We start from the raw sequence: 24,455 nt of genomic DNA on the forward strand, positions 1-24,455 counted from the left end.
TTTCCTCTCTTTTGACCCAATGGATTAAAAGGAGAGGAAACGAGCGAAAACGAGCGACTGCTCACGATTGCTAGGCTAGCGGAGTATCGGCTAAACGCACCCATTCTATGGCGCCCCGACATGTGATTGCTCTCAACATGAATAACTAAAAATCTGTATTTCGGCTAATTACCGAGTTTATAAATATTTAATTAAAATTATCTGGGTGACTCCAAATCTTTTTAATCACACTTCATAACTTCATACAAAATACAAACGATTCCATATAAAAACTTTTATTAATTTATCTATATTTCGGCTAAATGCATGGTGTAAAAATAAATAATTAATTACAATTATACGAATGACTCACAAACCTTTTCAATTGCACTTTAAAAGTCTTTATACGAAATACAAACGATTTCATATAGATTCTTTAAAAAACCGTGTATTTCCGACCAAGTATACATACGAATGATTATTATTTGTCGTTAAAGATTTTATTATTCGTGGTAAAGTATAATTAAAATTAATAATGCAAAAACTACATAATTTTTGTAAACTTACATTTATTGCATATATGGCGGCATATGTTTGTTACATACATATATTTACATATATACATGTATTTACATATATAGGTACGGCGGAAAAGAAATTATGTTGGGGTGTTTTTTTATTTTGTACTGAATATTACTAAAAAAATTGTATATCCTGGTTAGGTACCCTAAAAAATAAACAACATACATACATGCATACGTATACGCTGGTATTCATTAGTGTCTCCAAATGATCATTTTATTTGGGTTATTGGATGATCGAAAGTTATGATTTATAAATTTTAACGTGTAATATAACCGCATTCTAAAAAATAATTTTTTTAAATATAAATGTGGGAAATTGCTGCATGGATGCTCAAATGTTGTTAGTTCAGCCTCTGCTAACAATTTTTGTATAACATTTTTCTCAAAAACAATATTTTGAAAGTGCTCATTGAAAATCGCTTCCAATGAGCACACGTAAAAAATAAAATTATTATGTGATGACGATTCTGAATTTCCAAGAATTGAATTTTTGTTTTGGTACGCCTTAAAAAAACAAAAAATTGTCGAATCTTCAAATTCTACGTGATCGATACTATATCCTTCGCAAATTGTGCATGAATGTTTCTTTAAACATTTACGAATAAAAAAATCACATATATAACGAATTGAATTTTTTTCAACTAAATCGAGCTTTTGATAATCAACGTCATCCGGCATAAATTCCTCAAAAAGTCCGCTTTCACTTTCTTCTTCAATTTCTTTGTTTTCATCTTGATTCCGTCCGTTTAAGTCCAACAAGATATTGTCAAAATCATCCTCGCAGTTTTTGTTCCCCGTATTAAAGAAATTGTGAAACAGCAATTTTTTGAATGCTCGAATGAACGCCACGGCAGGAGGGTTCAAACAGTTTCCTTTTTCTAAACAAATTTTTTCAAAAAAGTTCTCTATAGGCTCTCGATTTAATCTCCTCGTTTGCACAGAATTAAGTCCTTCTTCTTTGAGGCATTCCCACAGTTGCAGCACGCCTGAAATAGTAACTTTCCAGCCATAGATGAATTTAATTTTGTTTGTCATATCCTGACCATCGTGATTAATAATTATTAATGAATCGAAAAACTCTAAACAGTCCTTTAAAAAGGCAGTCTGGAATTCATTCCCTTCGAAAACGTGAGCGTGCGGTTTTTCTTCCGTGTATTTCGCGGTAGAATTTAACATGTCAAAAAGTTTATCCATTTTGTCTATGAAAGTTACCGTTCCAATTGCCTCGGGTGATATTTTTCCAAAATGCATATATGTATATATACCTGCCGCCACAGATCGACTAAAAAGTTGAGTAGCTAATCGAGTTTCCGTTTTTTGGAGCAGACTTGGATTTACATGAGAGTCAGTTAATTTCGGCGCCAACCTGAACTTCATTATTTTATCGAACTCATAAAATTGTCTTACGTGCTCCATCTTAACAAAAAGTTGGTCAAACATGAAAGTATATTTTAAAAACATATTTTGCATTCCCTTCATCAAATGCGGCACATCAAATAGAAAAAAAATTTGGCGGTCATTCACCGTAAAATATGGGATAGTTGGCGTGATTCTTAATTCTTTTGCGAGCTGCTTATTCTTAGGATTCATATCACACACTACGGCAGCAACTATTAAACCAATATTTTGCAATTGAAAAATACATTGAGCGAGTAATTGTTTGAGAACTTCAGTTGAACAAGCTGCATTCGAAAGTTCGTACGCAAGAGGCTGTTTCCAATCATCAAAAATACCTCTTACAGTAAAGACGTATGCAAATTTTGCTGGATGGAATTGCTTTTCATTGCCACTATCATGAAAACCGATAACTTCGTCAGTCTTTGTATTATAATACAAATGGCATTTTAATGACATTTCATCAAAGTGTACCACGCAAATTTTTCCAGACTCTTGCGTAGTTGCAAATTTAACGGCCAGTAAATTGAACACGTTTTTATTTATGCCGCTCGTAATAGAAATATTAGTTGTAATTCTATTGAGAGTTACTCTACCTGGCAAATAAAATATCGATGCCAAAGTTCTGTACGCTCTTGGCCCTTTAAAATACCAATTCAAGCACAATCGTTTAAATTCTAGGGAATACCTCCGACCGCGGACTTGTTTCTTGCCAGATAATACTTGTTCTCTTACTAACATTGCTACTTGCGGTGATAGAAATTTTTCACAGGCCGTTAAAAATTGTTCTTCGGTTACATCTGTTATTTTTTTTATTATTTCATGCAAAGCAGCATTCTTTTTTTTCAATATTCTATTTTCTTTTCTTAGTATTCTATTTTCTGCTTGTTTTTTTAATTCTTTTTTTAGTATTTTATTTTCTGCTTGTTTTTTTAATTTTTTCGGAGCATGAGTAGACAAATCATTCGAGGTTTGAATAATTTTATGAATACTAGGCTTCAGTAGCAGCTGGACTCCTCTGTGGTCCCCAACATCACTGGTCTCTGCAGTGACTGCAATTTTAGGATCTGCCTTACTGCTGTTATTTGCTGAAAGAATGATGATTGAAGGCTGAAGAGATTTGGCGGTGATGTTAATTGGTTCCAAGCTGACATTGTGTTCCGCTCGTACATCAGGCTCTGCAGAAAGTTGCGACCTTTCTCCTTCTTCCAACAAATGAGTGGTTTGTCGAATACCAGATGAAGCGTTAGTTTTTACATTTGCACAATTCTGAAATCAGATTTCATAAAGATCACGTCTATCAGGATCAAACAGCTATTTACATGCAGAATTGTTACAAAGACAATGGCTGCAACAGCCTTAAAACTATAAATAAATAAATTCAATTCAGTTTTCTTCCAATTAGTGTCTGACAAACACCACTCACGATCAATTTGAACTTAATCGTATTTCACATTTCAGTCTCAATCTAGCATTGTGTATTGTATCTCTTGTAGAGATTATACAATTCCAGAGCGGAAGAAAAATGAATTAACTTCATAAGCTGCAGCATATATTCGATTTTTTTACTTATTCTTTAATTGACCATTTCTTTACTTACCACATTATTCCGATCATTTTCTAAGTTTTCACCCAAATTGAGAGTTGGTTTAGCCGAAGGAAGTAAACGGTTTTTCAAATCATTTGAATACATTCGGTTCTCGAAGTGGTCGCTGCAAACTCTATAGGTGGAATATACATGTTCCGGTGTTTTTTTCAAGAGATCCTCGCGATGACACGCAATTGCCCACTGTCTTGACCTAAAATCATTAAACTTTTGTATTATGATTTAAAGGAAATTAAACGGAAGAAATTGTCCTGTAACATGTATGTACAAACCTTTCGCCATCCTTAGGGAAACGAAAGAAACGATAATTTGCATTTATGCTTTTATTTTGGCAGTTTTGAACGCTGCAAATCTTATAACCTCTTTTATTCATTTTAGCGTCACACTGATGAACGATTCCACTTAACGATCGCAACGCTTTATTTCATCTTTCTTGCTGTTTGTCAAATGTTAAACAAGGACGAATGATGCTCACGAGAGTGTTGTGAGCGAAGTGGAGCGAAGAAGCTTTTGATTGGTGCTCGAAATCAAATCCTCGAAGGCCTCTCCGTGGCGGAACGACGACGTCACATCCTCTTTCTTCTTTTTTATAGATATATCCGGCAAGTTGGAAACTCGTCCGGCCCCCGGGCTCTGTGCGCGCGCCAATTTTTAGGGACTTTTGCGGCGGAACAGCTGATCGCTGTCTTGACCGCACTGTCCAATACCGTTCACGGCGACGGCAGGCGAGACAGCGATGGTCGCGGAAGTGTTGTGAGAATTGCGGATCCGGGCGATTTTCGGCAGGTATCGCCAACTGCGACGTCCCGGCCAATTGTCAGCGGTGCTTCGTCGAATCGCGGTAATTATTTTCGGCGGGTTACGTGCCCGCGCGACCCTTGTCAGCGCGCCCGGAAGGTGGACGTACGCGGGAGCAGCGCGAGCGGCGCCTCGTAGCCTTGATCGTCTGTGACATTTTGCCAACGTGATGTAGCAGACGCCTCTAATTGCTCTCAATCATTGCCCCCCTCGCGAGTGCCTAATGAATTTCGCGGACCTGACGTGCTCGTCGGGCTCGACACGCCTCCCCGTAGATCCACCTCGCCGGTTTCGTGTGCGTTTGACGTCAGCGAGTTGTGATTATTTAGTTTGTTATTTTACTGCGCGGTTATCTCCCGCTCGATACCAATGATAACACATCAAGCGATATTGTATATTTCAGTTTCCCGGAATGTAATTCAATTGCTGGCAATTATCTCTTGTGCTTTGGACATTTTTCTGATTGGCAGTGCAGAGATATGTGATTGACAGTGTTTGCTTCGAAACAATTGCTCCGATATTTATTTCTTTCCTTTGCAACTACGCATTTTACTTTTCTAGATCTAGGTCGTTTCAAAGTATACTTTGATCAATAAAAGAAACGTGAGCGCTGAACAACAGTTAGAAAAGTTTATCGAGATTTTGTTTGTTGCATTATGATAATTGTTTTCAGATTGTCTGCCAAGATGACGGCAGGCACCAGCTTAGTGGTGCCCATAGTGCTGTGGGGACGCATAGCGCCAACCCATTGTATTTCCTGCGTCTACTTGTCTCGGGATCAAAAGACACTGGTGACAGGATGTTACGACGGGCAGATATGTCTGTGGCAGGTGGATCCGGAGACCTTAAAGGTATATACAGAACGCTTGCGGATCCTTTATTCATTATCGATTCACGCTACAGCCGTGGTTTCCAATGTAGATGACTCCGAGATGCTTGCTGGTTGGACATACCGCCCCGATAATGTGTCTCAGCCGAGCCAGCGTCGTGATGGAGCAGAATTTCATCGTCAGCAGCAGCGAGAGCGGGGAGATGTGCACCTGGGATCTAGTCGATGGAAAGTGTCGCGAAACGGTGAAGCTTAACAGCGTCCACACGCAAATGTTGCCCTACGTTTCTGCGGGTGGAGAGGACGTCAGACTGTTTTGCTCTGGGTAGAAATAGCATTATCCATATACGTCACACGGTAGTATCGAATTTCATCAAGGATATATATGAATGCAAGTCTTTTTTTTTTGTGTATTTCAGATACTATCCCGAGGTTTTGGTGATGGACCCGTTCAGCTTGGAAGTGCTGTTCACCCTAAGCTCCCGCGTCAATCCAGACTGGATTAGCGCCTTGCACGTTTTGCGGCCGGCCAAACGGAAAGGTCGGTTCTACGTGCATACAAGTTAGTTACACTCCATCACACCTACGCTTTATACCATGAACAACTACCTTCTATTCAGTTTCACTGCCAACAGATACTGTACAAAAGGTGAATCGCAATATGGCTTTTCGTGATTTATTATCGAAAGTTTAACGCAATAATTCGGTTTGAATCTCGCATCTATTGCTGTCTAAAACTGTTTCTTCTCTATTCCTCAATGATTCTTATATAACAGACGGCGCTCGATATCCTTTTGCATAAATAAAAATTTAGCAATGCGCGAAACAGTATCTTTTGGTGTTTCATTATCTTTTATATTTGTTTCTTTTTAAATAAAGAACTTGAGGGTATTAGCGGTAAAGTTTCTTCTTTTCGGTTATTTTTGTGTCTCATTCGGGTGAAGTTAAGTTGGATGATAATAATAATGATTATTTACAATAATTAATGATCGTACCTAGTATAATTACTTAAAAGTAACTAACGGTATCTGAGGCACTTGTACAGACGTTTCTTTTGTATCTTAAATTTTATACTCTGCTACTTTACCTTTTTTTTTAGGTAATTAACCTGAAGAAGCTTTATGCTTTGGATACAGGGATTGTCGATGAATATTTCGAGCTATTATTTTTCGATGACCTATTACTCGGTTTCGCGAGTAAAGTCATTTATATTGTATCTAGTTTGATAGTAGCAGTTTTATATATCTAATATTTTTAGACTGACACCTTATAATAACAGTTACATTGTTGCAGCATGTTAATGAAACTGGAGACAAGTCAGCGCTAGTGCGCTGGCAGTCGAGGCTGTATCACTTTTCTCGTTTATTTTTTTTTCTTTTATCTAATTGTGGTTCACACATCTCTTCTCCGCACATCGTCACTTGAACAATCTAATCATTACTAACAATTCGTCTTACTTCTCTTTCTTTTTATATTAAGGTAACAATATCCATATATCTATCCTGTTACTCACATATATGAATGACATGTCATTTATATCTATATACACATCGCATTTCATTACACTTTCATAACACTTTCACCTGGTAACTATGTTTCTATCTCTATTCGTAAGTATATATAAATATATATAATATATATATTATAATGTACATATTTACACGCGGCAACAATTGCACGCTCTGTTACTGCTAAATTTAATCTCGTATCATTGTTGTAATTAAAAGTATGTTAATGTTTAAACTATATTGATTACTTCTCCAAAATATGACATTGACTAAAAAATGTGATCTAATAAAATTAGAGAATGTCTTTTTTTAAATTCTTTTTTCTATTTTGTAATTTATAATTTTAATTTGCAAGTTGCAAAGTTTTGGAGGAAACGCCAGTGTTTACAGCTTTAAATGTTTACCGATTTTTGTTAAAATTAATTTCTAATTTTTGTCGCTATTTATGGCAGTTACGCCAGAGTGCTAATTTATTGCTTGTATTTTTTTTTACACATTGTATACGTGGAGATTGTATACACATTGTATATGTCAGGAAAACTAGTATAAAACTTATATTTGTAAAACCAGACTAATTGCAAACGAAGGTCTTAAAGTAATATTGAAAACAGGACAGACAAATTTGTTACACTATTGCGGAAAACGCAAATATATTATCAGTACCTGTTGGACGCAACTATACACATTAATTATTTTTTAATTAAAATAATCCTTGGATTCTGCTTAGTCAAATAAATTAAGTACACACATAGTTTCTGCATAACTGAAATTAAGCATGATTTCGCTGTAATTTAATACGTTATTGCTTTCTACTCCACGGAAACATCTGGCATGCACGTAATACTATACGCATACAGAATTATATTACCGTTTCACGAGGATCATATTGTACCTATTAGAATAACAACGCTACCTTTAATCACTTGTAACACTACCTTTAGCCGCTTTATTCGATATCTGACATAAATATTTATATTTGTAAATTAATTATATCGATTCGTTGAAGCTGGCAAGTTTTTTTATAGCAAACAGCGAACTGTTCTACTGATCCTAACGAAATTCTATCGCTTAAAAATGCTAAAACGCTCTCTTAGATTTACTTAACGCGCAACAGGCGCTTCCATTCGTTTAAAGACGACGTCGTGCTGGCTCTGACGACGACGGGCACGGTGAAGGTGTGGACGCTTTTGGGACACGAGAATCGTAACAGCGAGCCTCTGTACGAGCACGAGAGCAAACAGATCCGCTGCTTGAACGCGCTCGCGATGACTTGCTGCCCCTACAATCAGAGAACAGTGCTGATTGTATGCTCCAAGTATTGGCAGGTAATTACCGTTATTCTTATCGCTATATGTGATTGGAGAATTTTTATTGCAGAAATGTCAGATGAAATACTTTTAAGAATAAAATTTTGGTATTAAGATGCGTTTTTTGTATTAATTACATTTGTAGTCAAAAGCTATATTCATATCATAATTAATATATATTGAAATAATTTTATAGATATTTGATGCCGGCGATTTCTCGGTTCTCTGCTCCATCACGGCCCCACGTGGCGAGCGTTGGATGGCAGGCGATTTCTTGTCCGCTGATAGGGTCATCCTGTGGAGCGACGAAGGTCACGGATATTTATATAAACTTCCAGCGAAGTACGTACTCCTTTAACGCAACGTACGATCATTTCTTCGGTGAACGTCACGATTGTCGAGTATATTCTAGAAATATTCTAGAAATAAATTTTTTAAACACTTTGATTTTCTCCTCTCTGGCTAGTAATAACGTTGCTTAACGAACGACTGATTATCTCTCTTACGCCCCGAACTTAATATTTGCGAATGAGTGACATTACGTAACAATTCGATCGAGATACTCGAATGTTGAATCTTATTGATTAGCACATATCCCTTTATTGCTTCTAGGATTCTGGTACAACTTGACAGGTAGTTTATTCTCGCGTTTATATAAGTATTAAAATTCTTTTGCAAATAATCTCTAACAATATATTTTTGTGTGAGGAAAAAGTTATATTAATAGTTTAGTAGCATGGTCATGGTTACTAAAAGCGCACTTTTTATTGACTTTATAAAGCAGTTTATAACGATTAACAAATGCTGAAATAACGATTTAAATAGCTAAATACTTAATCGCAATTTACGTGACACATCTTTGGGAAATAATTTCACGGATGTTTCACAGCTGTTGTTTTAATCTTTAATATTTTACTCTTTAATCTTTAATATTTTAATCTTTAATATTTTAATTATATACGTAAATAATATGTGACATTGAAAAAGTAACGCCAAAATTGTTTTGAATTTCTAGCTTAATTGTCAAGCGCATTAACTCGGAAATGAGTTCTCCAAGTTTTCAATTATAGGGCTGAGAATGCTGTAGAAGCACTTGCTGGCAATGCACACATTCAATATTTTATTTTTTATCTTGTTTGTAACCATTTATCATGCGCCTACATATCCGGAGTCACACGTTATCGTTTATTAAAATACGCTACATTATAACAACCCGATTTCATGAATTAAGAAGTAACCCATTCTTTGCCTTCACACATAGTTATTCCATTCGATTTTCATTCGAGATATATGAATAAGAATACCTCGAATGTAATTATTAACAGCAGTTGACATCAGGAAAGTATAATAGAACTATTAATAGAACAATGATCAAACTTGAACGATAGTTAAATGGTTAATTAAATAAAATTCGTCTATGTCATATTTTATTCTTTTATGTGAAACTAATTATGAAGGGGGGACTTCCTTTTTTTGGGGTGAACTTTGCGGCATTCGGGAAGTGGCTCAGCGTTCGGCTGAGCGTAGTACAGTCCCAGAACACAACTTTCGTACATGCACATGAATTAACAATTAACACAATGATCCATCTTACGGTAATGTCTTTTTCATATTATTCACATCTACTGCATTCTACGCGGGATCTGGTGTTCTTCTAGCAAGCTGAAGGGCAAGGCTCTCAGCAGGTAACCCGCATTATCACTTGTACATATTCTCCATATTGCTCTCTCTTCTAATCTTTATTTTCCTCTTCGTCTCTTTACGTTTATTCGTTTTGTCATTCTCCTTCACCTTTCTCTTATGTTCGTAAACACGATAATTCGCTTTTACTCATCTTTGGTACAAGGTGATATGATAAACTCAGCAGCGTGGATTCGTATTAATGTCACTATGCGAATGCATCAAATTTCATATTTTATTCTAATAAATTTTATTATATTGCGAATTACGCGCATTATCAGTGAGCATCCAAACATACGATGGTACTTTCATTTTCCTCATTTTCTCTCATATTTTTAACGTCAGGAATTTTCATTGGCGTTTACGTACAAGAGCTCGCATGTATACATTCATATACATACTGCGGTATTTCAATCGCGTATATTCAATCCATCATAATCATTGACAATCCTTAATCGCAGTCTAAACAGATAAAATAGAACGAGGTGAAAATGTAAAGATACGCGAAAGAAGGTAAATGCGAGGAAGAATTACGTATTGCCATATTTCATTACTTATGTTCTCAAATTCTGTTTGCTTTAAGTTGCTTTGCACTGTTATTATTAACTGTGCGATTATTATTAAAGTAACAGACGTGACACAAAGGTAATCCATTGGAAAAAGTCTTTCCAAAGGCAGAATATTTCAATATTAAAAGAAAAATCAGTACTATGTTTTAGTTCGAAAATAATAGGCACGAAATATATGTCGTATTTTAAAATTCGCAATTTTTTCTTTCTTTCTAGTATAAGGATAATTTTAATTAATAAAATTTGTCTAAGTCTTGGCATCAAATCTTCTACAGACTTTTCTACCTTTGTGTATCGTTTCTAATGTTCTGAAAATGCTATTGCTTCGAAAAGATGTTTACTCGCAGCGTTTGCTTGCTAGTAAACATAGTCGGCAAATAAACACGCATACTGGAAGCAATTCGACGCAATATGAAGCTTATGCAATGTGGAAAAATAGTTGGCCTATTCTTGGACACAGTTTTCTTGAATGTGCATATTCAATGTTCGAAGATTTTCATGTCTGTGTTATATTTTGCGATATTTTCTCCAGCGGAAAACAATGTCCATGAATAGTGTGTTTAAATTTTTATTTTACATAAAAATAATCACTAATCACGAATTTTTTTCCACGGTATGCAGTAGCGTTGCGGATAACAAGAACTTTCACACCGCCGGTGCGGAGTACGATCAGCCATATCTGTACTGCACATTAACGCAACCTGGAGATAAGGTGAGAAATATTTTTCTATTGTATAGCGATAACAAGGAGTATTCCTATCTTGATAATCTTATTACAGACATGTCTTTTAATTGTTCTATGTTCAACTCTTCGAATTCTTGACTCTAAATATTTTATTCCTACATAAGACTTCTTTCGTCTTAAAAATCTTCGATTCTAAAGATTGCTAGTCCAAGGAAACTTTATTCCTAAAGTTTCCAATTCCTTGAATTCTTTGATCCTTTATTTCTCGGTTTCCTCTAATTCCCGAATGTTGTTTACATGCTTTCCAACATCCGCGGATTTTCGTCTTCCGTGTTTCAGCCTCTTTCCTGTCCGCCGGCTATGCGACTGGTCACCGTACAGCGTCAGAACAAGACCCTAAAGTATCTGTTACGCGGGGACAGCGAGGGCGTCGTTATTCTCTGGACAGTGCCAGACGTGACGACGCAGGAGCTCGCTCAGATCTGTCAGAACGACGGGTCGTCACCACCGGGATTGTCGCCGACCGTGAAGACGAGTCTCACCGCTGCCTGGGACGCGATGAAGCCGCCTCCTGTAGGGATACTCGATCAGTTGGACACCGGCGATGGCCACGGCATTAAGCTCACCGCTTGCATATATTTGCCGCAACAGAGTCGACTAGTCGTCGGTCGTGAGGATGGTAGCATTATCATCGTGCCGGCGACACAAACCGTAATGCTTCAACTACTCCACGGCAATCATCAGCAATACGATGGTATCATCATATTTTTATTATTTCTCTATAAAATCTGTATATTTGAAGTACTGATAATGGATGTGCATCTCTCCAAGTTATACTTGTGTAAAAATACTAAATCAATAAATCGACACGATGTAAAACTAATTAAAACTACAAGTAGATGATGTAAAATGTAATAACTTCATACTTTATAACTCACTTTAAATCAATATCAGAATATTTTACGATTTAAATTTTTATTTTTTCTTTACATACGTTCAGATTGGCCACCGCATCAAGTTTTGTTGGGCCACTCAGGACGAGTAAATTGTCTGCTTTATCCTCACGGCGCGGCACCTCGTTACGATCGTACCCATCTCGTTTCCGGTTCCGTGGACTTTGCTGTCTGTCTCTGGGATTTATACGCCGGCACAATGATCCATCGGTTTTGCGTTCATGCCGGTGAAATCACGCAATTGATGGTGCCGCCCGATAATTGCAGTGTATGACTATTTTCATTATAAGAATTTATACAATAAGAATGACGATTAATTTCTAAGCCCTTTAGTCGAGTCTTAATCCATGTAAAATATTGCTAAAAATCGATTAAGATTTAATATATTTGTATTTGCAGCCTAGGATACAGAAGTGCGTTTGCAGTGTTGCATCGGACCACAGTGTTACATTGCTCTCGTTAGCGGAGAGAAAATGCGTCGTGCTTGCCTCGCGACACCTTTTCCCAGTTGTGACCATCAAATGGAGACCACTAGATGATTTCATGATAGTCGGATGTTCGGACGGTGCCGTGTACGTCTGGCAAATGGAAACTGGTCACTTGGATCGCGTACTGCACGGTTTGTTTGCTCCACGTTGTTTCAGTCTCCCGAGTATTATTCGTATTTTCCTAATCTTTCAATTTCTTAGGACTCCTTAAATTTTTACTTTTTCAGAGTCTCGGAGATATTTATTATGTTCTCTGCCTTATGTCACTACATTTCTTAAATTGCGTTTAGAATTCATGAGAACAGCGAATTACTTCTTCTTCTTCTAGGCATTATCGCGGAAGAGGTGCTTTACGCTTGCGACGAGAACACTATAGCAGCAGCCGGTGGATCCGCCGCCGGCGGTGAGCTAGGACTTGCTAATCCTGCCGTGCATTTCTTTAGGTAAATGAAATCTTGCAGCACGGATGGTGAGAATCTTGCGTGTTCCTCAGCGTAGTAAATCATCCGGGATAACGTTCTCCGTTACAGTCCGTCCAATTTTTACTTCTCAGAGGTTTGCGCCATCGGAACCTGTCGGCGATCAGACACGCGACGCAAAGAGGGCTGCATCAATTGCAACAGCTTCACGGTGGGCATGGTCCCGACCACGGCAATCAAATAAAAGCCAAAGGTTCGCCGTTGATGATCCAAGGATTCAGAAGTAACCCGAAGGATCCAGAGAGTCATATCCTATTTTTCGACATAGAAGCGCTGATAGGTATGAAATCTTCGTAAAACTTTAATATTTTCTATGAAAAAATTAAATTTTTATGTATAAAAATTACGTAAAAAATTACGAAAGTAATTTTGCATTATATAATTTGTGTTTGTTATGACATGATACGATAATTACGATAATAATTTAATTTGCTTTTCCGCTGTAGTACAATTACTTAGCGACGAGTATGGTGCTATGTCACCCGGTTCCTTAGAGGCGCAAGGACTTATTTCCGCCGCCGAATATCAGAAAGTTGCAGCACTCACTCAGTCCGCCAGTCCCGATGCGCACAAGAAAATTGTTGGTAAGGATCTTTTCATGTTATTCCAAATTATATTATGATAAAATGTTGTATTTTAAAATATAACTATTGTAGATAAGAACCACGTTTTTTCGCAGTTCTATCCGTTTAAGAATAAGCATTGCAGCTATCTCTATTAATGTATCCCTTTGTAGACTTTTTCGGTCGCGTCAAGGATAAGGCGGGTGATGTTGAGCGAATATTGAAGGAGAAGGATCGTCACGGTATCGTGTTTTATTATTGTTACTTGTTTCGCAATTCTGTTTATTCATGTATTTCGTTTACGTATAAAATTATTTGGATTACTAAAATCCCTATATATTAATATTTGTTACAAGCTTCACAAGAAAATATCAATATTCTCATAATCTTTTTTTTTTTTTAGAATTCTGAAAATATTTTATTAATGATTTATTTGCGTATCTTGTTAATTGACACATATAACACATGATATTGTTGTCCTTCTTTGTCATAAAGTTTGATTTGATTTGTAATTGCTCGAATCGAAAGAAATTGTTTGACGTGCATTTTATATTTTATTTGCAAAATATGTTTTTATAGGTTCGCGCGGGTCATGTCGAGTTTTATCTCTTTTCTGTCAACTTTTTCCATTCAATAATCATGTTTTAGTTCAGCCTTTATATTCTTTTATTATAGTATCTTTCAAGTTTTTGTTTTTCATATCATTGAATCTTTTAAAGTCCCTAATTTACAAATTTTTGTAACTGTAAAATTCTGAATAATCTTAATATAATTCAAATATAATTTAATTCAATCCTCAAAGATTTCTTGCTTCTATTTTTAGTAGGTTGCAGTAGCATTAATGTTTCTTTATAGACTTCTTCAGTTCAATCATTTGTGGTAGACGTTTTCTTGCAGTTTCTCTTCGATTATCGTACTATCTAAAGATAGATTTCTTTCTGTAGGTATATTGGCTAAGATGAAGGAGGGTGCGGAGAATGTGCATACTAAATTACAGGCCAAAGCGGAAAGCGTCGGCCTCAAGCCGTCCACATTTGACGGCAAAGGTTAGACAATGTATCTTTGACAATGACAAATTTTTATAATTCACGGTTACAGCGTGTCTCGCACGAATTCATGTTGTATTTTAGAGTGCCCACTTACACTTTATGATTCTCGTGTGTCAATAGATAGAAATCGTAGTTAGTTTCTTCAGAGCACTAAATGGTTTTATCCTCACCATGTCTACATTATATTCTTAACAATTCCATTAGGTTTCTAAACACCAAGTCGGACGTCATCAAACATGGAGATGGATATCATTACTACTAAGATAGCTTTAATTTTATTGATATGCACGCTTGTGTGTGAAAGCCTTTAAGTAAAATTTAATATGTGTTTTCATAGAATTACCACTTGCTTCTCTTTAATTTAGTAACTGATTATGTTTATAATGTGTTCGTTTGTGGATTATATATTAACTATTATTATTATTATGCGCGCGAGGACGCGCGTGTGTGTATGTGATACTAGTGAATACCTTTTAGGAATTTTATTTCGATGGATTTTGCCAATATGTTTATGTATTTATTCTTTTGTTAAAGTCTTGTTTTTCCAGTTGCGTTATACCATAGCAGTTCTTGCTGTTTTGCCGAGTATTATTCAAGAATCATTGCAATACTTATGTCTATTCAACTTTTTGCAGGCGACAATTGGAATAACAGTGACGCGGCAAAGAACAATTTGAAACGGAACGGTGCGTTTAGCGAGCCAAATGCGACGATGGAAGTAGCGCAGCTGCTTTTGAGCCTTCTGCACGCCTGGGGCATGGATCCAGACTTGGACAGAGTTTGCGAGGGAAAGTTGGGTTTATTGCGGCCTATGGTTCCTATCTCTTTCGGAGTACTATCCAAGGGAGGTATGTTTCAATATAAAGTTATAATGTATGTTATTCAAAAATAAATTCTCTGCTAAAACTTACATGTAGTCATGATTAAAACACATTTATGAAAGATCTTTTTATGTCTTAGGATCCATTTAAATTATATGTACAAATAGTTTTTTTGTCTAATATGAAATATATTTTTATATTTAAAATAGCATAGTATTGAAAGAATTTTTATATTTTTAATGTCAAATAAAAATATTGCAGGTTACATGTCGCTGTTATTACCAACTTGGCAAACGCAGCTCGAGCCAGTCGGTGAACCTGCAACTCAATTGGAGCAACGTTTGCCCGCTGAGCTAGTTAGGCAAGAGAGACTCACTAGAGCGTTCACGGCGAGAGCACACTGGGAATTATCGACAACCTTAACGAGTAATCATTTACTGGCAGTAGTCGCTTTATCGAACACTTTAATGTCGATGAACAATGCAACTTTTGTACCTGAGCAAGAGCGAAACCGCAAGATGCATAGGTGAATTAACGCAAAATAATTAAATTACAATACAACCAATAATACTAGATTGTCGTTAGTTACTCCTAATTGTATTATTGTATTATTGTAATATAGTCATATAGTATGTTTAACAAAGAAATTTAAATCTGAATATATAATATACAAAAACATGAAATAAAGTATTATCTGGAAAGTAAATTTTTATGAATAGGCCGGGCAATAGAAGTGCAGTAAATTGGAATAAGACAGAAGAGGAAAATGAGGAAATGTACACGGTACAACAAGCGCAGATCAAGCAGGGTTGGTCTCTCCTGGCTACCTTGCATTGCGTATTGTTGCCTGATAAAGTTGCGGCTCAGGGTGGTGCAAAGACCTTCAAGCGGCCGCAAGTGGAGATGATGGCACGAAGGTGGCAACATCAATGTGTGGAGGTTTGTGTGTTAAATCATTGAAGAAATTCTCAGTTTTAGAGCTTAAATTATTGAGTTATTGGAAATCATATAATTGTTGTTTATCTTATTTTTGAAGTACATCGCACTTTGTTGTATTCTAGATTCGAGAAGCAGCGCAAGCTTTGCTTCTTGCCGAGTTAGGCAGGATGGGCTCAAAGGGCCGCAAAGCGCTTGTCGATAACTGGTCGCAGTATTTGCCGATGTATAGCACTCAGGAGCCGATTGCGCCGCAACCGCAGAGCCAGATGACTTCGCCGGCAGCCGGAAGTCCGGTGCCACCGTCCGAGTCACAACCAGAGGAAGAAGATGAAGAAGAGGAATTAGCGGAAGGTGAGCCCATTAGAGAAGGTTTTCTTCTAAACTTTAAATAGTAAGAAAAATAGATATAGTGGAAATATATATGCACAAAATGAATTTAAAATAACTATTACAGTTTGTAATTTTCCTTGGTAGAGCTGAGTATAGCTAGGAAGCCATCAAGCGTGGCGGAATTGAAGCGAAAGCAAACCACGGCGGTGGTGTTGCTGGGCGTAATAGGAGCTGAATTTGGTCAGGATGTAACTACTACAAACCAAAGAAGGGATAACGAGCAAAGACGGAAGAGCTCGATTGTGGAAGGCTTTGGCATAGGAAATAACAATCTTGCCAGACATACCAGCATGGCGCTCACTCATTTATTGCATGCGCCTCATTCTCCGAAGTTACCGTTGCACACAGCATTACGAAGAGCCGCGATTGATCTTATTGGCAGAGGATTCACCGTGTGGGAACCGTATCTCGATGTATCCAAGGTAAATAATATTTCGAAATATTTTATTGTGATATTTCAATATTTTTACATTCACATTATATTTTGTGTGTGTTCAAATAAATTTTAATAAGATAATGATGATAATAAAACATGATTATATTACTATTGTCGCTAAATCGAACAGACACTAACGTTTACATAAAGGAATATATCTATTAAATATAAAATCTTGTTTTATGTTCATTATATTACATATGAATGTATATGTAAAATTAATTATTTATTATTTTTAATGCTGTTTCTTAGGTTCTGTTAGGCCTATTGGAAATGTGTTGCGATGCGGACAAGTTAGTACCGAGTCTGACATACGGCCTTCCTCTCACGCCGCAAGCCGACACTTGCCGCACAGCACGTCATGCTTTAACGCTGATCGCTACCGCTAGGCCAGCTGCTTTTATCACCACGATGGCTCGCGAAGTAGCCAGGTTTAACACTCTCCAACAGAATGCCCAGACCTTAAACGTCAATCTAGGTGCGAGTGTCTTGACCAGGGCAAAGCCAGAGATCCTCAGGATTGTCGAACAATTAATTGACAAGATGCAGAGTGAGATGAGCGATCTTCTCGTGGAGGTATCAATCTAGTTTTGTTTTAAGAACAAAGCTAATTATTCGGAAAAAAAAGAAAATTCAATATACGCAACATGTTTTGTATATTTACAACAATAATATCTGTATTTTTTAAATTAATTTTCATGTAATTAATTACGTTTGTAGGTAATGGACATTATTCTACATTGTCTTGATCCAGGTCATCTGAAAATGAAGCCTTTGAACGAAGTATTTCCAGCAGTGTGTAGATTTAATCAAGTAAGCCATACATAACTAGGATTTTTTATGAATGAATTATATAACTATTTATTATGATTCAATTCTTCTAATCCAAGTTATGATTTAATGATTAAACTTTTATCATTTATCAAAATTTTGTCGAGTTGTATAAAACATTCTTTCGATATTTTGATGTATATTTTATGTAGTATAGATGTGCTTGCAAGTTATTTTTTTAAATTTTCTTATTTACAGGTCAGTCATTGTCCAGCAACGCGCAGGATAGCGGTTGGTGGCCGCGGCGGTCAGCTGGCATTATACGAACTGCGAGGTAACGTCAAGTGTCAAACCGTCTCGGCTCATTCGGCGCCGGTTACCGCGCTGGCGTTTTCACCGGAAGGGAAATTCCTCGTCAGTTATTCTTGTTCCGAGAATAAACTATGTTTCTGGCAGGTAGGCGTACAAAATCTCACAATGTCTAATTCTTATCAATATTTACGCTAATGTTGTCTTAGCTCCTAGCAATCTATTGTACAATATATAGATATAAAGATTCTAATAACATTTGTTCTTCTGGTTTATCTTAAAAATGATGCGTGACGTTATTTCGCGATTTTCCAGCAAACCAGTAGCGGCATGTTCGGCCTGGGCAACTCGCAGACTCGCTGCGTGAAGTCCTACAGTACCGCGCCCATCAACGACGTGGCCCGATTGAACCCTATGCGCTTAGCACGGCTGATTTGGATCAACAATCGCACAGTCACCTTGATGCTCGCTGACGGCTCGGAAACGCGCTTCAATGTTTGAACATCATGCGAGATCGATCTGGAGCTACCAACGGCTTCGTTCGGCAAGCGAAAGCAGCTTGCTCGCCATTTAGCGCCGACTACATCGATTGAGCTTGATTTATACGATGTTCTCTTCGTTAACAAATTTTTTACATGAATCCTAACGATAGTCAATAACAACAACGCTGTTTTCAATGAACAAGCTAATTTAATAGCATTCCAAATTAAAGAATGCTATTTTTTGGCTATTTCTTGTAGAAAAGTGATTAAAAAAAAAAAAGTAAGCGATTCCACATATATTGAAAAACATACCAATTTAAAGGGAACACTGCATATAAATCAGGCTTTAGCGCTAACTATTTATATAAGTTCTCTTTCTTTGTTTACAATTACATTGAAAGGTGGAAATCTAATTTTTGGAGTTAGCTAATCGAAGCTGTCGGCGCGACTTTAGTCGAAATAATTCGCGTGTAAACCAGGAGCGCCGTCGCCGATTTCGGCGCGCTCATGGTACTTAATTGATAATGTTAGTACTGAATAATTGGATTTCGCTGTATTTCACTGTGTATATCGTTGATATGTAGTATGGCTGTCCGAATCCAATCTAAGATATTCTTCTCTTAAATAAAGTCGGTGTCAGACAGCCTTATTTGGCGCTAAATTGGCGCGATGAAAGTACGGATCATCAGCAATAGTTTGTCACGTAAATTTTACGAGGTCAGGGAGATCATGCAACGCGAATTTGTTCCTGCCAATCCCCCGGAAGTTGCAGCATCTGTAAGATATATAGTTTATTGCATAGCTGCGAAGTTTTAGTTTTATTAACGATCGGATATTTTGTCATAACTTAGGTACTCGTACGATAGAGATAAGGATAATTTCCATCTGGCTTTGTTAGGCTGCAGAGCTACGAAAGAGAGCATTCTATTGTATTTTTATCCTGTACATATATTGCTTGAAAGTATATTGTCAACTTCCGGTGGATTAAACTTGCACGTTTCGTCGCTTCTCATTAAGTCCCTGGGATTTTCTCGAGTCGTCAGATTGTCCAAATCCTCGGGTCGCACATCACGTGTTTATGAGTCGGATGTTAAGATTGCATTGGTTTGAGATTGTGCATTTCTTGATTTAAGTAAATAAAATGTGAATAAGAAAAACCGTAGAGCAGTATATATACACGTAGCTAAGAATAATGACGGACGGCAGTAAGGTTGCTCGGCGGCTCCGTGACATTTAATACCGTGACGCTAAATTGACGAATATTCCACGATTGACTAACCGATATTAGTATTTATTTCATCACGTAGGATAGGGTGAAGTGCATGTCTGCTCTTCGAGATCGGTCAATCTGAAGACGCCCTGCGTCGTCGCTCTTCTCTCGTCACCAACGACGGAGCGTTCCCTCTGTTTGCGAACGACAGAGCGTCGCGTGCGTAAGATACACACGTAGGATTAATTTATGTCACTTTTATTTTGTGTACGCGGATTCTCGCAGTACATTATGCCACACAAACGTGTATCGGGTGTGTCGTAAGTCGCGTGCAAATCGCTTTCTTTCTTTTTCAATCAGTTGTGGAAGAAAATGGTTTTAGGATGAGCACGTTATTTATTTACAATTCTGTAGTTTAATTTCTTTTGTTTTTTTTCTTTTGAGATGTGTGACTTGTGGTCACTCCGCATCAATCTTGCGATTGGTGATGGATGATGGTCCTTTTGTCGAGATTCGAGCCTGGATACCTGAATGACTACCATCCTGGAACGATCGATAAATCGATAATGTATGTTCCCGATCAATCGCGCTTTCTCTCGTGAGAAGATTAGTAAGAAAAGTTGAAAGAATATATGGATATGCATATGTAGCTTTAAATTGTATGCGTATCATATAGCATGTAAGATTGTGCCAGCAGGGATTATTTGTATTATTTTTGAGAATCAATCAGTTTTAGATTACCAAAGTTATCATAAACACTTTAAAAATACGCTGTTAGGTCGGTATTTATAGTCAGATCTTATCTGGTCAAAGGCAGTCTTAAGACTCCATCCAGCCAATGAAATGACTGTATTAGCATCTTAAGACATTACTTAAGATGGTCTTGAAATAAGAATGGACTATGAATACCAGCCTTATTGTTATGTATTAAACTGTGGACAAATTGGACCACATGCGTGTGATTCTGAATTTTACTAATTTAATGTACAGCTCACAAAGAATAATTCTTTGGAGTGGATAGTCTAGAAAATTGATATTTCTCATAATAACGTTTCTTAACGTTTCTTATTTTAATTTATTTTTAAATATATTATTAAGTATCTTTTATAATTTTCTTTAAAAAAAGTAATGATATCGCGCTTTACGAAAAAAAATTTAACGCAAAAAATTTATAATACAATATACAATAAAATATATAACATACACAATTTTATATTAAGAAATTTTAAGCTCTAGTAGCACAATTAAGTTTTTCGCGTTAAAAATATTTTTTTTACACGAAGCATAACTTTGTGATATTATTATTGACTTTTTTAAAGGAAAATTTAAGATACTACCACCTACCACCTGAGTCGGATATTAAATACCTCGATAAAGTAGATTTCAAATCTGTTCAGACATAGTTCCCAAATTTACATGAAATTGATTAAAGTGTAGGAGCTTACTGTCTGTTAGCAATTTTCTCAACTTTGTGGAGGTGTCCTTCATCTTCAATTGTTTATAATTCAAATAGTTTTAATACTCTGATAGGTCTATTAGAAAAAATTGCATGCACAAAATTATATGTGGAAGGGCACATTCGCTTCTTCCGATGTTTTCATAATTTAAAATCTTTTTTTCATCATAACACAAGATCGTTTACGCGTTGTACTGATCTACTAGCGCAATCATACTTTACTTTATGATACATTATATTATAGCGTCGGTCGTATCACGCAGGCGTGTCTATGATCGGCATTCGCGCATAAAGCACTTCTCTAAATATCTATTCGTAGACTCGGGAGAGAGCGATTTGCTCTCTCTACCAATGTAATTTAAATTTATTCTCGCACCAAACTCATTTTTGAGTTTCCATCCTGCACGAAATGAAAGAAACAAAAATATTTGCAAAATTGATGTTTTCTGCCGTTTTTCGTTTCTTTTTTTTTTCAAATTAATTTCGAATCGAAATTAACGAGGCCAGCTTGTCCTCGTTTTTGCAAAACTCGGCGGGCGACGAGAATTACATAGCGTTAGTTTGAATGGTCGATCGACCATAGGAATGAGTTTATCTAGCGTCTGATTGATCGCGAGTGACGTGTACAAACCAAGCTACGCCTAATTGTATCTATGTAATTATCTTGTGTACGTTGTAACCGTAACCGATTATGCGCGTTATGCACCACCTTACAGGGTGTGTTTAGGTCGTATTATACCGGATAACACGATTGTCCTACTCGTATCGCTTATAATTGTCGACAAGTATAATAAAGAGAGAAACTCCGAACTTCATCGTTCTTTTTAATGTATTTCTTTTTTGGAGCTCTAATGTTTTGAGTGGTAGTCGAGAAATGAAATCTGACGAGATGTGCGAATGGTGAAAAGATTACTCATATTTTCTCTGAAATTTTCTAAGAATTTCTCATTTCTTTTTAGATTTACGTAAAATTCTTAAAAATAATGTAAAATTTTTCAAATGTTTTTAAAAATAATTGGATGAGGATTTTTGGAACATCTCAGTATCTACATGCATGAAAATTTTTAATAAATTGAGCGGATTTTCTCATATTCAGATTTCTACAAAGATATATGTTGGCAGGAAAAATCTGAAGTATTTTATTATTATTTTTTCGGAGCTTTTCTGAAAAATGTTTCAATTCATTTAAAAAGTTTAAAAAATTCTAAGAGTCTTAAAATTTCTATAAAAATTCTGATTAATAATATATAAAAAATTCTGAGACATTTTTTCACCAGGGTTCAAATAAATTGAAAATGATAGAGGCATAAAAAAATGGAACTTGACGTGTTGTGAATCAATATTTATATAATTTAGATCTTTCGGTTACGCATATTTGCAATATCACGATATTTAATAAAATAATAAGAGAATAAATATTTATTATAGTTCATCAACTTAAAAAATAGAACTTTATAAAAGTCTTTAATATATTAATTGTTAATAAAGAGAAATCATATTCACAAAATTATTAATGGAAAAAGGAAAATACTATTTGTGCATCGATATTTATATATATTTATATATTTAATCAGCTTTTGGAACATGAATATTTGTTATAATTAAATAACTTAAAAAAATTAATCTATATTAACGAAATAATATTTGATATTATTTGCTTAAAAAATCAATCGAAGTCTGCAACAATCGCACTATCGATTATGATCAGGAGTAGCTTGGATCGATATTTCGATCCGATCATAATTTCGTTCTCCGCCTACGCGACCTCCGCCTCCATCTTGCGGTCTTGTATTCCATTACTGTCTACTCTTCTACGGAGCTTGCACGTTGCACGCTGCGCGCCGCTTGGAACATAACCTTAAAACGGTCCTGTTGGCGATTATTTCACGATTTTCACTGAAAAGCGTCTCGAGTCATTTCTGGAAAGGTAAGTTAAATGCGCGAATGTGTTTGCAAATATTTTATAGATGAAACAGATGTATTGTACATAACTTAAATGTGCCGGATGCTTTGGATAATCTCCAACACGTGGCTAAAATATATCTCACGTGGTGAGATTGAAATTTTGCACACTGCTCTTAATCATGCTTTCAGGATTTGAATACATATCGTTTCACATATATCACTTATTTCCATATATTTCTCTCTTTACATTGCAGAATATTCGTTTGATAATGAAGACTAAGGTAGAGGATAAGAAAGCAAAGAAACGATCGCTTAGCGAAACTTCTGTTTCTATAAAATCAAATCAGAAACAAGAAAATATCAATGAATTCAAGAAGGGCTCCAAAAAAGCCAAACTTGCTGGCGTTAAACAAAATGGAAATCCCACATCGGGAGAAAAAGCACCGATCTTAAAGGTAGTGGATAAGCAAAAAAAGGAGCAGAATAAGGCAATAAAACAGCAAAGTAACATTGTCAAATTATCAGAAACGAAGAGGGATACAAAAGAAAAGACAGAATTAACTGTTGTTAAATCTATGAAAGAAACTGGCGATAGAATTAACAAACGAAACAAAAGGCGTCCAGCGCGTCCTTATAACCAACGTGATCTTACTGTCGAACAGATAACAGAAAAGATAGCAGAAATCCAGAGAAGAGAAGTATTGTCGAAGAGAGCAAAAAAGTTGTTGGGTGTGCTTAAGCGAAAATTGCGGGAATCTGGAAACAATTCAGAGAAATTAGATATAGTAGGAAAGAAAAGTAATAAGAAAGCGGAACATCGCGAAAATGTATTGATGCAGAGCAAACAGAAAGCTAATGATGAAAGTAAAACGAAAGCAGAAAAGAAACATATTCAGAGCAAAGGCAAACCACAAGAGGAAGATGACGATGACAGTGACATCGAGGAAGATGATGAAGATAGCGACGTTGAGGAAGAAAGTTTGGACGAAGAAAGTTTGGACGAAGAAGACGAAATCATGAAAAAAAGAGAAATTCAGAAGACAGTACTTAAACGTTTAGAAGAATTTAAAAGTGACGAAGATGAAGATGAAGAGTTAGAGAGTGAAGAAAATGAAGAAGAGGTGGAGAACGAAGAAGATGAAGAAGAGGTAGAGAATGAAGAAGATGAAGATGAAGAGGTTGAAGAGAATGAAGAAGATGACGAGGATGTCGAAGATGAGGAAGATCAAGAAGATGAAGAAGATGAAGTTCAAACAGATTTACT

General features: G+C 36.3%; 3 protein-coding genes across 10 annotated transcripts in view; 2 read left to right on the top strand and 1 right to left on the bottom strand.

Annotated features, from left to right (window-relative positions):
• Nucleotides 1-666: 666 nt before the first annotated feature.
• LOC112456566 lies at nucleotides 667-4,237 on the bottom strand. Its single transcript, XM_025019202.1, has 3 exons — nucleotides 3,837-4,237; nucleotides 3,559-3,757; nucleotides 667-3,227 (listed from the first exon to the last, which is right to left on the bottom strand). The coding sequence occupies exons 1-3, from the start codon at nucleotides 3,935-3,937 to the stop codon at nucleotides 756-758; spliced, it is 2,772 nt and encodes a 923-aa protein (XP_024874970.1). The 5' UTR covers nucleotides 3,938-4,237; the 3' UTR covers nucleotides 667-755.
• Nucleotides 4,238-4,241: 4 nt separating this feature from the next.
• LOC112456564 (WD repeat-containing protein 7) lies at nucleotides 4,242-18,917 on the top strand. Of its 8 annotated transcripts, none has more exons than XM_025019200.1 (26): nucleotides 4,242-4,405; nucleotides 5,036-5,213; nucleotides 5,284-5,516; nucleotides 5,611-5,753; nucleotides 7,834-8,024; nucleotides 8,203-8,348; nucleotides 8,619-8,639; nucleotides 9,665-9,691; nucleotides 10,877-10,967; nucleotides 11,280-11,694; nucleotides 11,941-12,161; nucleotides 12,293-12,512; nucleotides 12,710-12,824; nucleotides 12,935-13,140; nucleotides 13,307-13,444; nucleotides 13,597-13,665; nucleotides 14,368-14,469; nucleotides 15,108-15,320; nucleotides 15,555-15,819; nucleotides 16,013-16,232; nucleotides 16,355-16,583; nucleotides 16,707-17,044; nucleotides 17,311-17,634; nucleotides 17,779-17,871; nucleotides 18,088-18,285; nucleotides 18,454-18,917. In XM_025019200.1, the coding sequence occupies exons 2-26, from the start codon at nucleotides 5,049-5,051 to the stop codon at nucleotides 18,637-18,639; spliced, it is 4,569 nt and encodes a 1,522-aa protein (XP_024874968.1). In that variant the 5' UTR covers nucleotides 4,242-4,405; nucleotides 5,036-5,048; the 3' UTR covers nucleotides 18,640-18,917. The 8 variants fall into 8 exon arrangements, with proteins under 8 accessions (XP_024874968.1, XP_024874962.1, XP_024874966.1 ...); XM_025019194.1 differs by having other exon boundaries at nucleotides 4,322-4,405; nucleotides 5,611-5,732; XM_025019193.1 differs by lacking the exon at nucleotides 4,242-4,405 and adding an exon at nucleotides 4,632-4,965.
• Nucleotides 18,918-23,098: 4,181 nt separating this feature from the next.
• The window catches only part of LOC112456567 (coiled-coil domain-containing protein 13-like), an 8,602-nt gene continuing 7,245 nt past the window's right edge, over nucleotides 23,099-24,455 (top strand). Inside the window, exons 1-2 of the mRNA XM_025019203.1 lie at nucleotides 23,099-23,213; nucleotides 23,446-24,452. Coding sequence (XP_024874971.1) covers nucleotides 23,461-24,452 — 992 coding nt within the window. The 5' untranslated portion in view covers nucleotides 23,099-23,213; nucleotides 23,446-23,460. The remainder of the gene's footprint in view (nucleotides 23,214-23,445; nucleotides 24,453-24,455) is intronic.

Source organism: Temnothorax curvispinosus, unplaced genomic scaffold (assembly GCF_003070985.1).
Source record: "Temnothorax curvispinosus isolate PA1 unplaced genomic scaffold, ASM307098v1 QBEX01006980.1, whole genome shotgun sequence".
Taxonomy (NCBI): Eukaryota; Metazoa; Arthropoda; class Insecta; order Hymenoptera; family Formicidae; genus Temnothorax; species Temnothorax curvispinosus.

What these genes read in the sequence shown, in the direction of transcription:
- LOC112456564 (XM_025019200.1), top strand. Translation starts at nt 5,049, where the DNA reads ATGACGGCAGGCACCAGCTTAGTGGTGCCCATAGTGCTGTGGGGACGC. An exon ending in CGAAACCGCAAGATGCATAG is followed by an intron (nt 15,820 to 16,012) that starts GTGAATTAACGC and finishes TTTTATGAATAG; the next exon opens with GCCGGGCAATAGAAGTGCAG. An exon ending in AGAAGAGGAATTAGCGGAAG is followed by an intron (nt 16,584 to 16,706) that starts GTGAGCCCATTA and finishes TTTCCTTGGTAG; the next exon opens with AGCTGAGTATAGCTAGGAAG.
- LOC112456566 (XM_025019202.1), bottom strand. Translation starts at nt 3,937, where the DNA reads ATGAATAAAAGAGGTTATAAGATTTGCAGCGTTCAAAACTGCCAAAAT. An exon ending in TTCCCTAAGGATGGCGAAAG is followed by an intron (nt 3,758 to 3,836) that starts GTTTGTACATAC and finishes TAATGATTTTAG; the next exon opens with GTCAAGACAGTGGGCAATTG. An exon ending in AAAATGATCGGAATAATGTG is followed by an intron (nt 3,228 to 3,558) that starts GTAAGTAAAGAA and finishes ATCTGATTTCAG; the next exon opens with AATTGTGCAAATGTAAAAAC.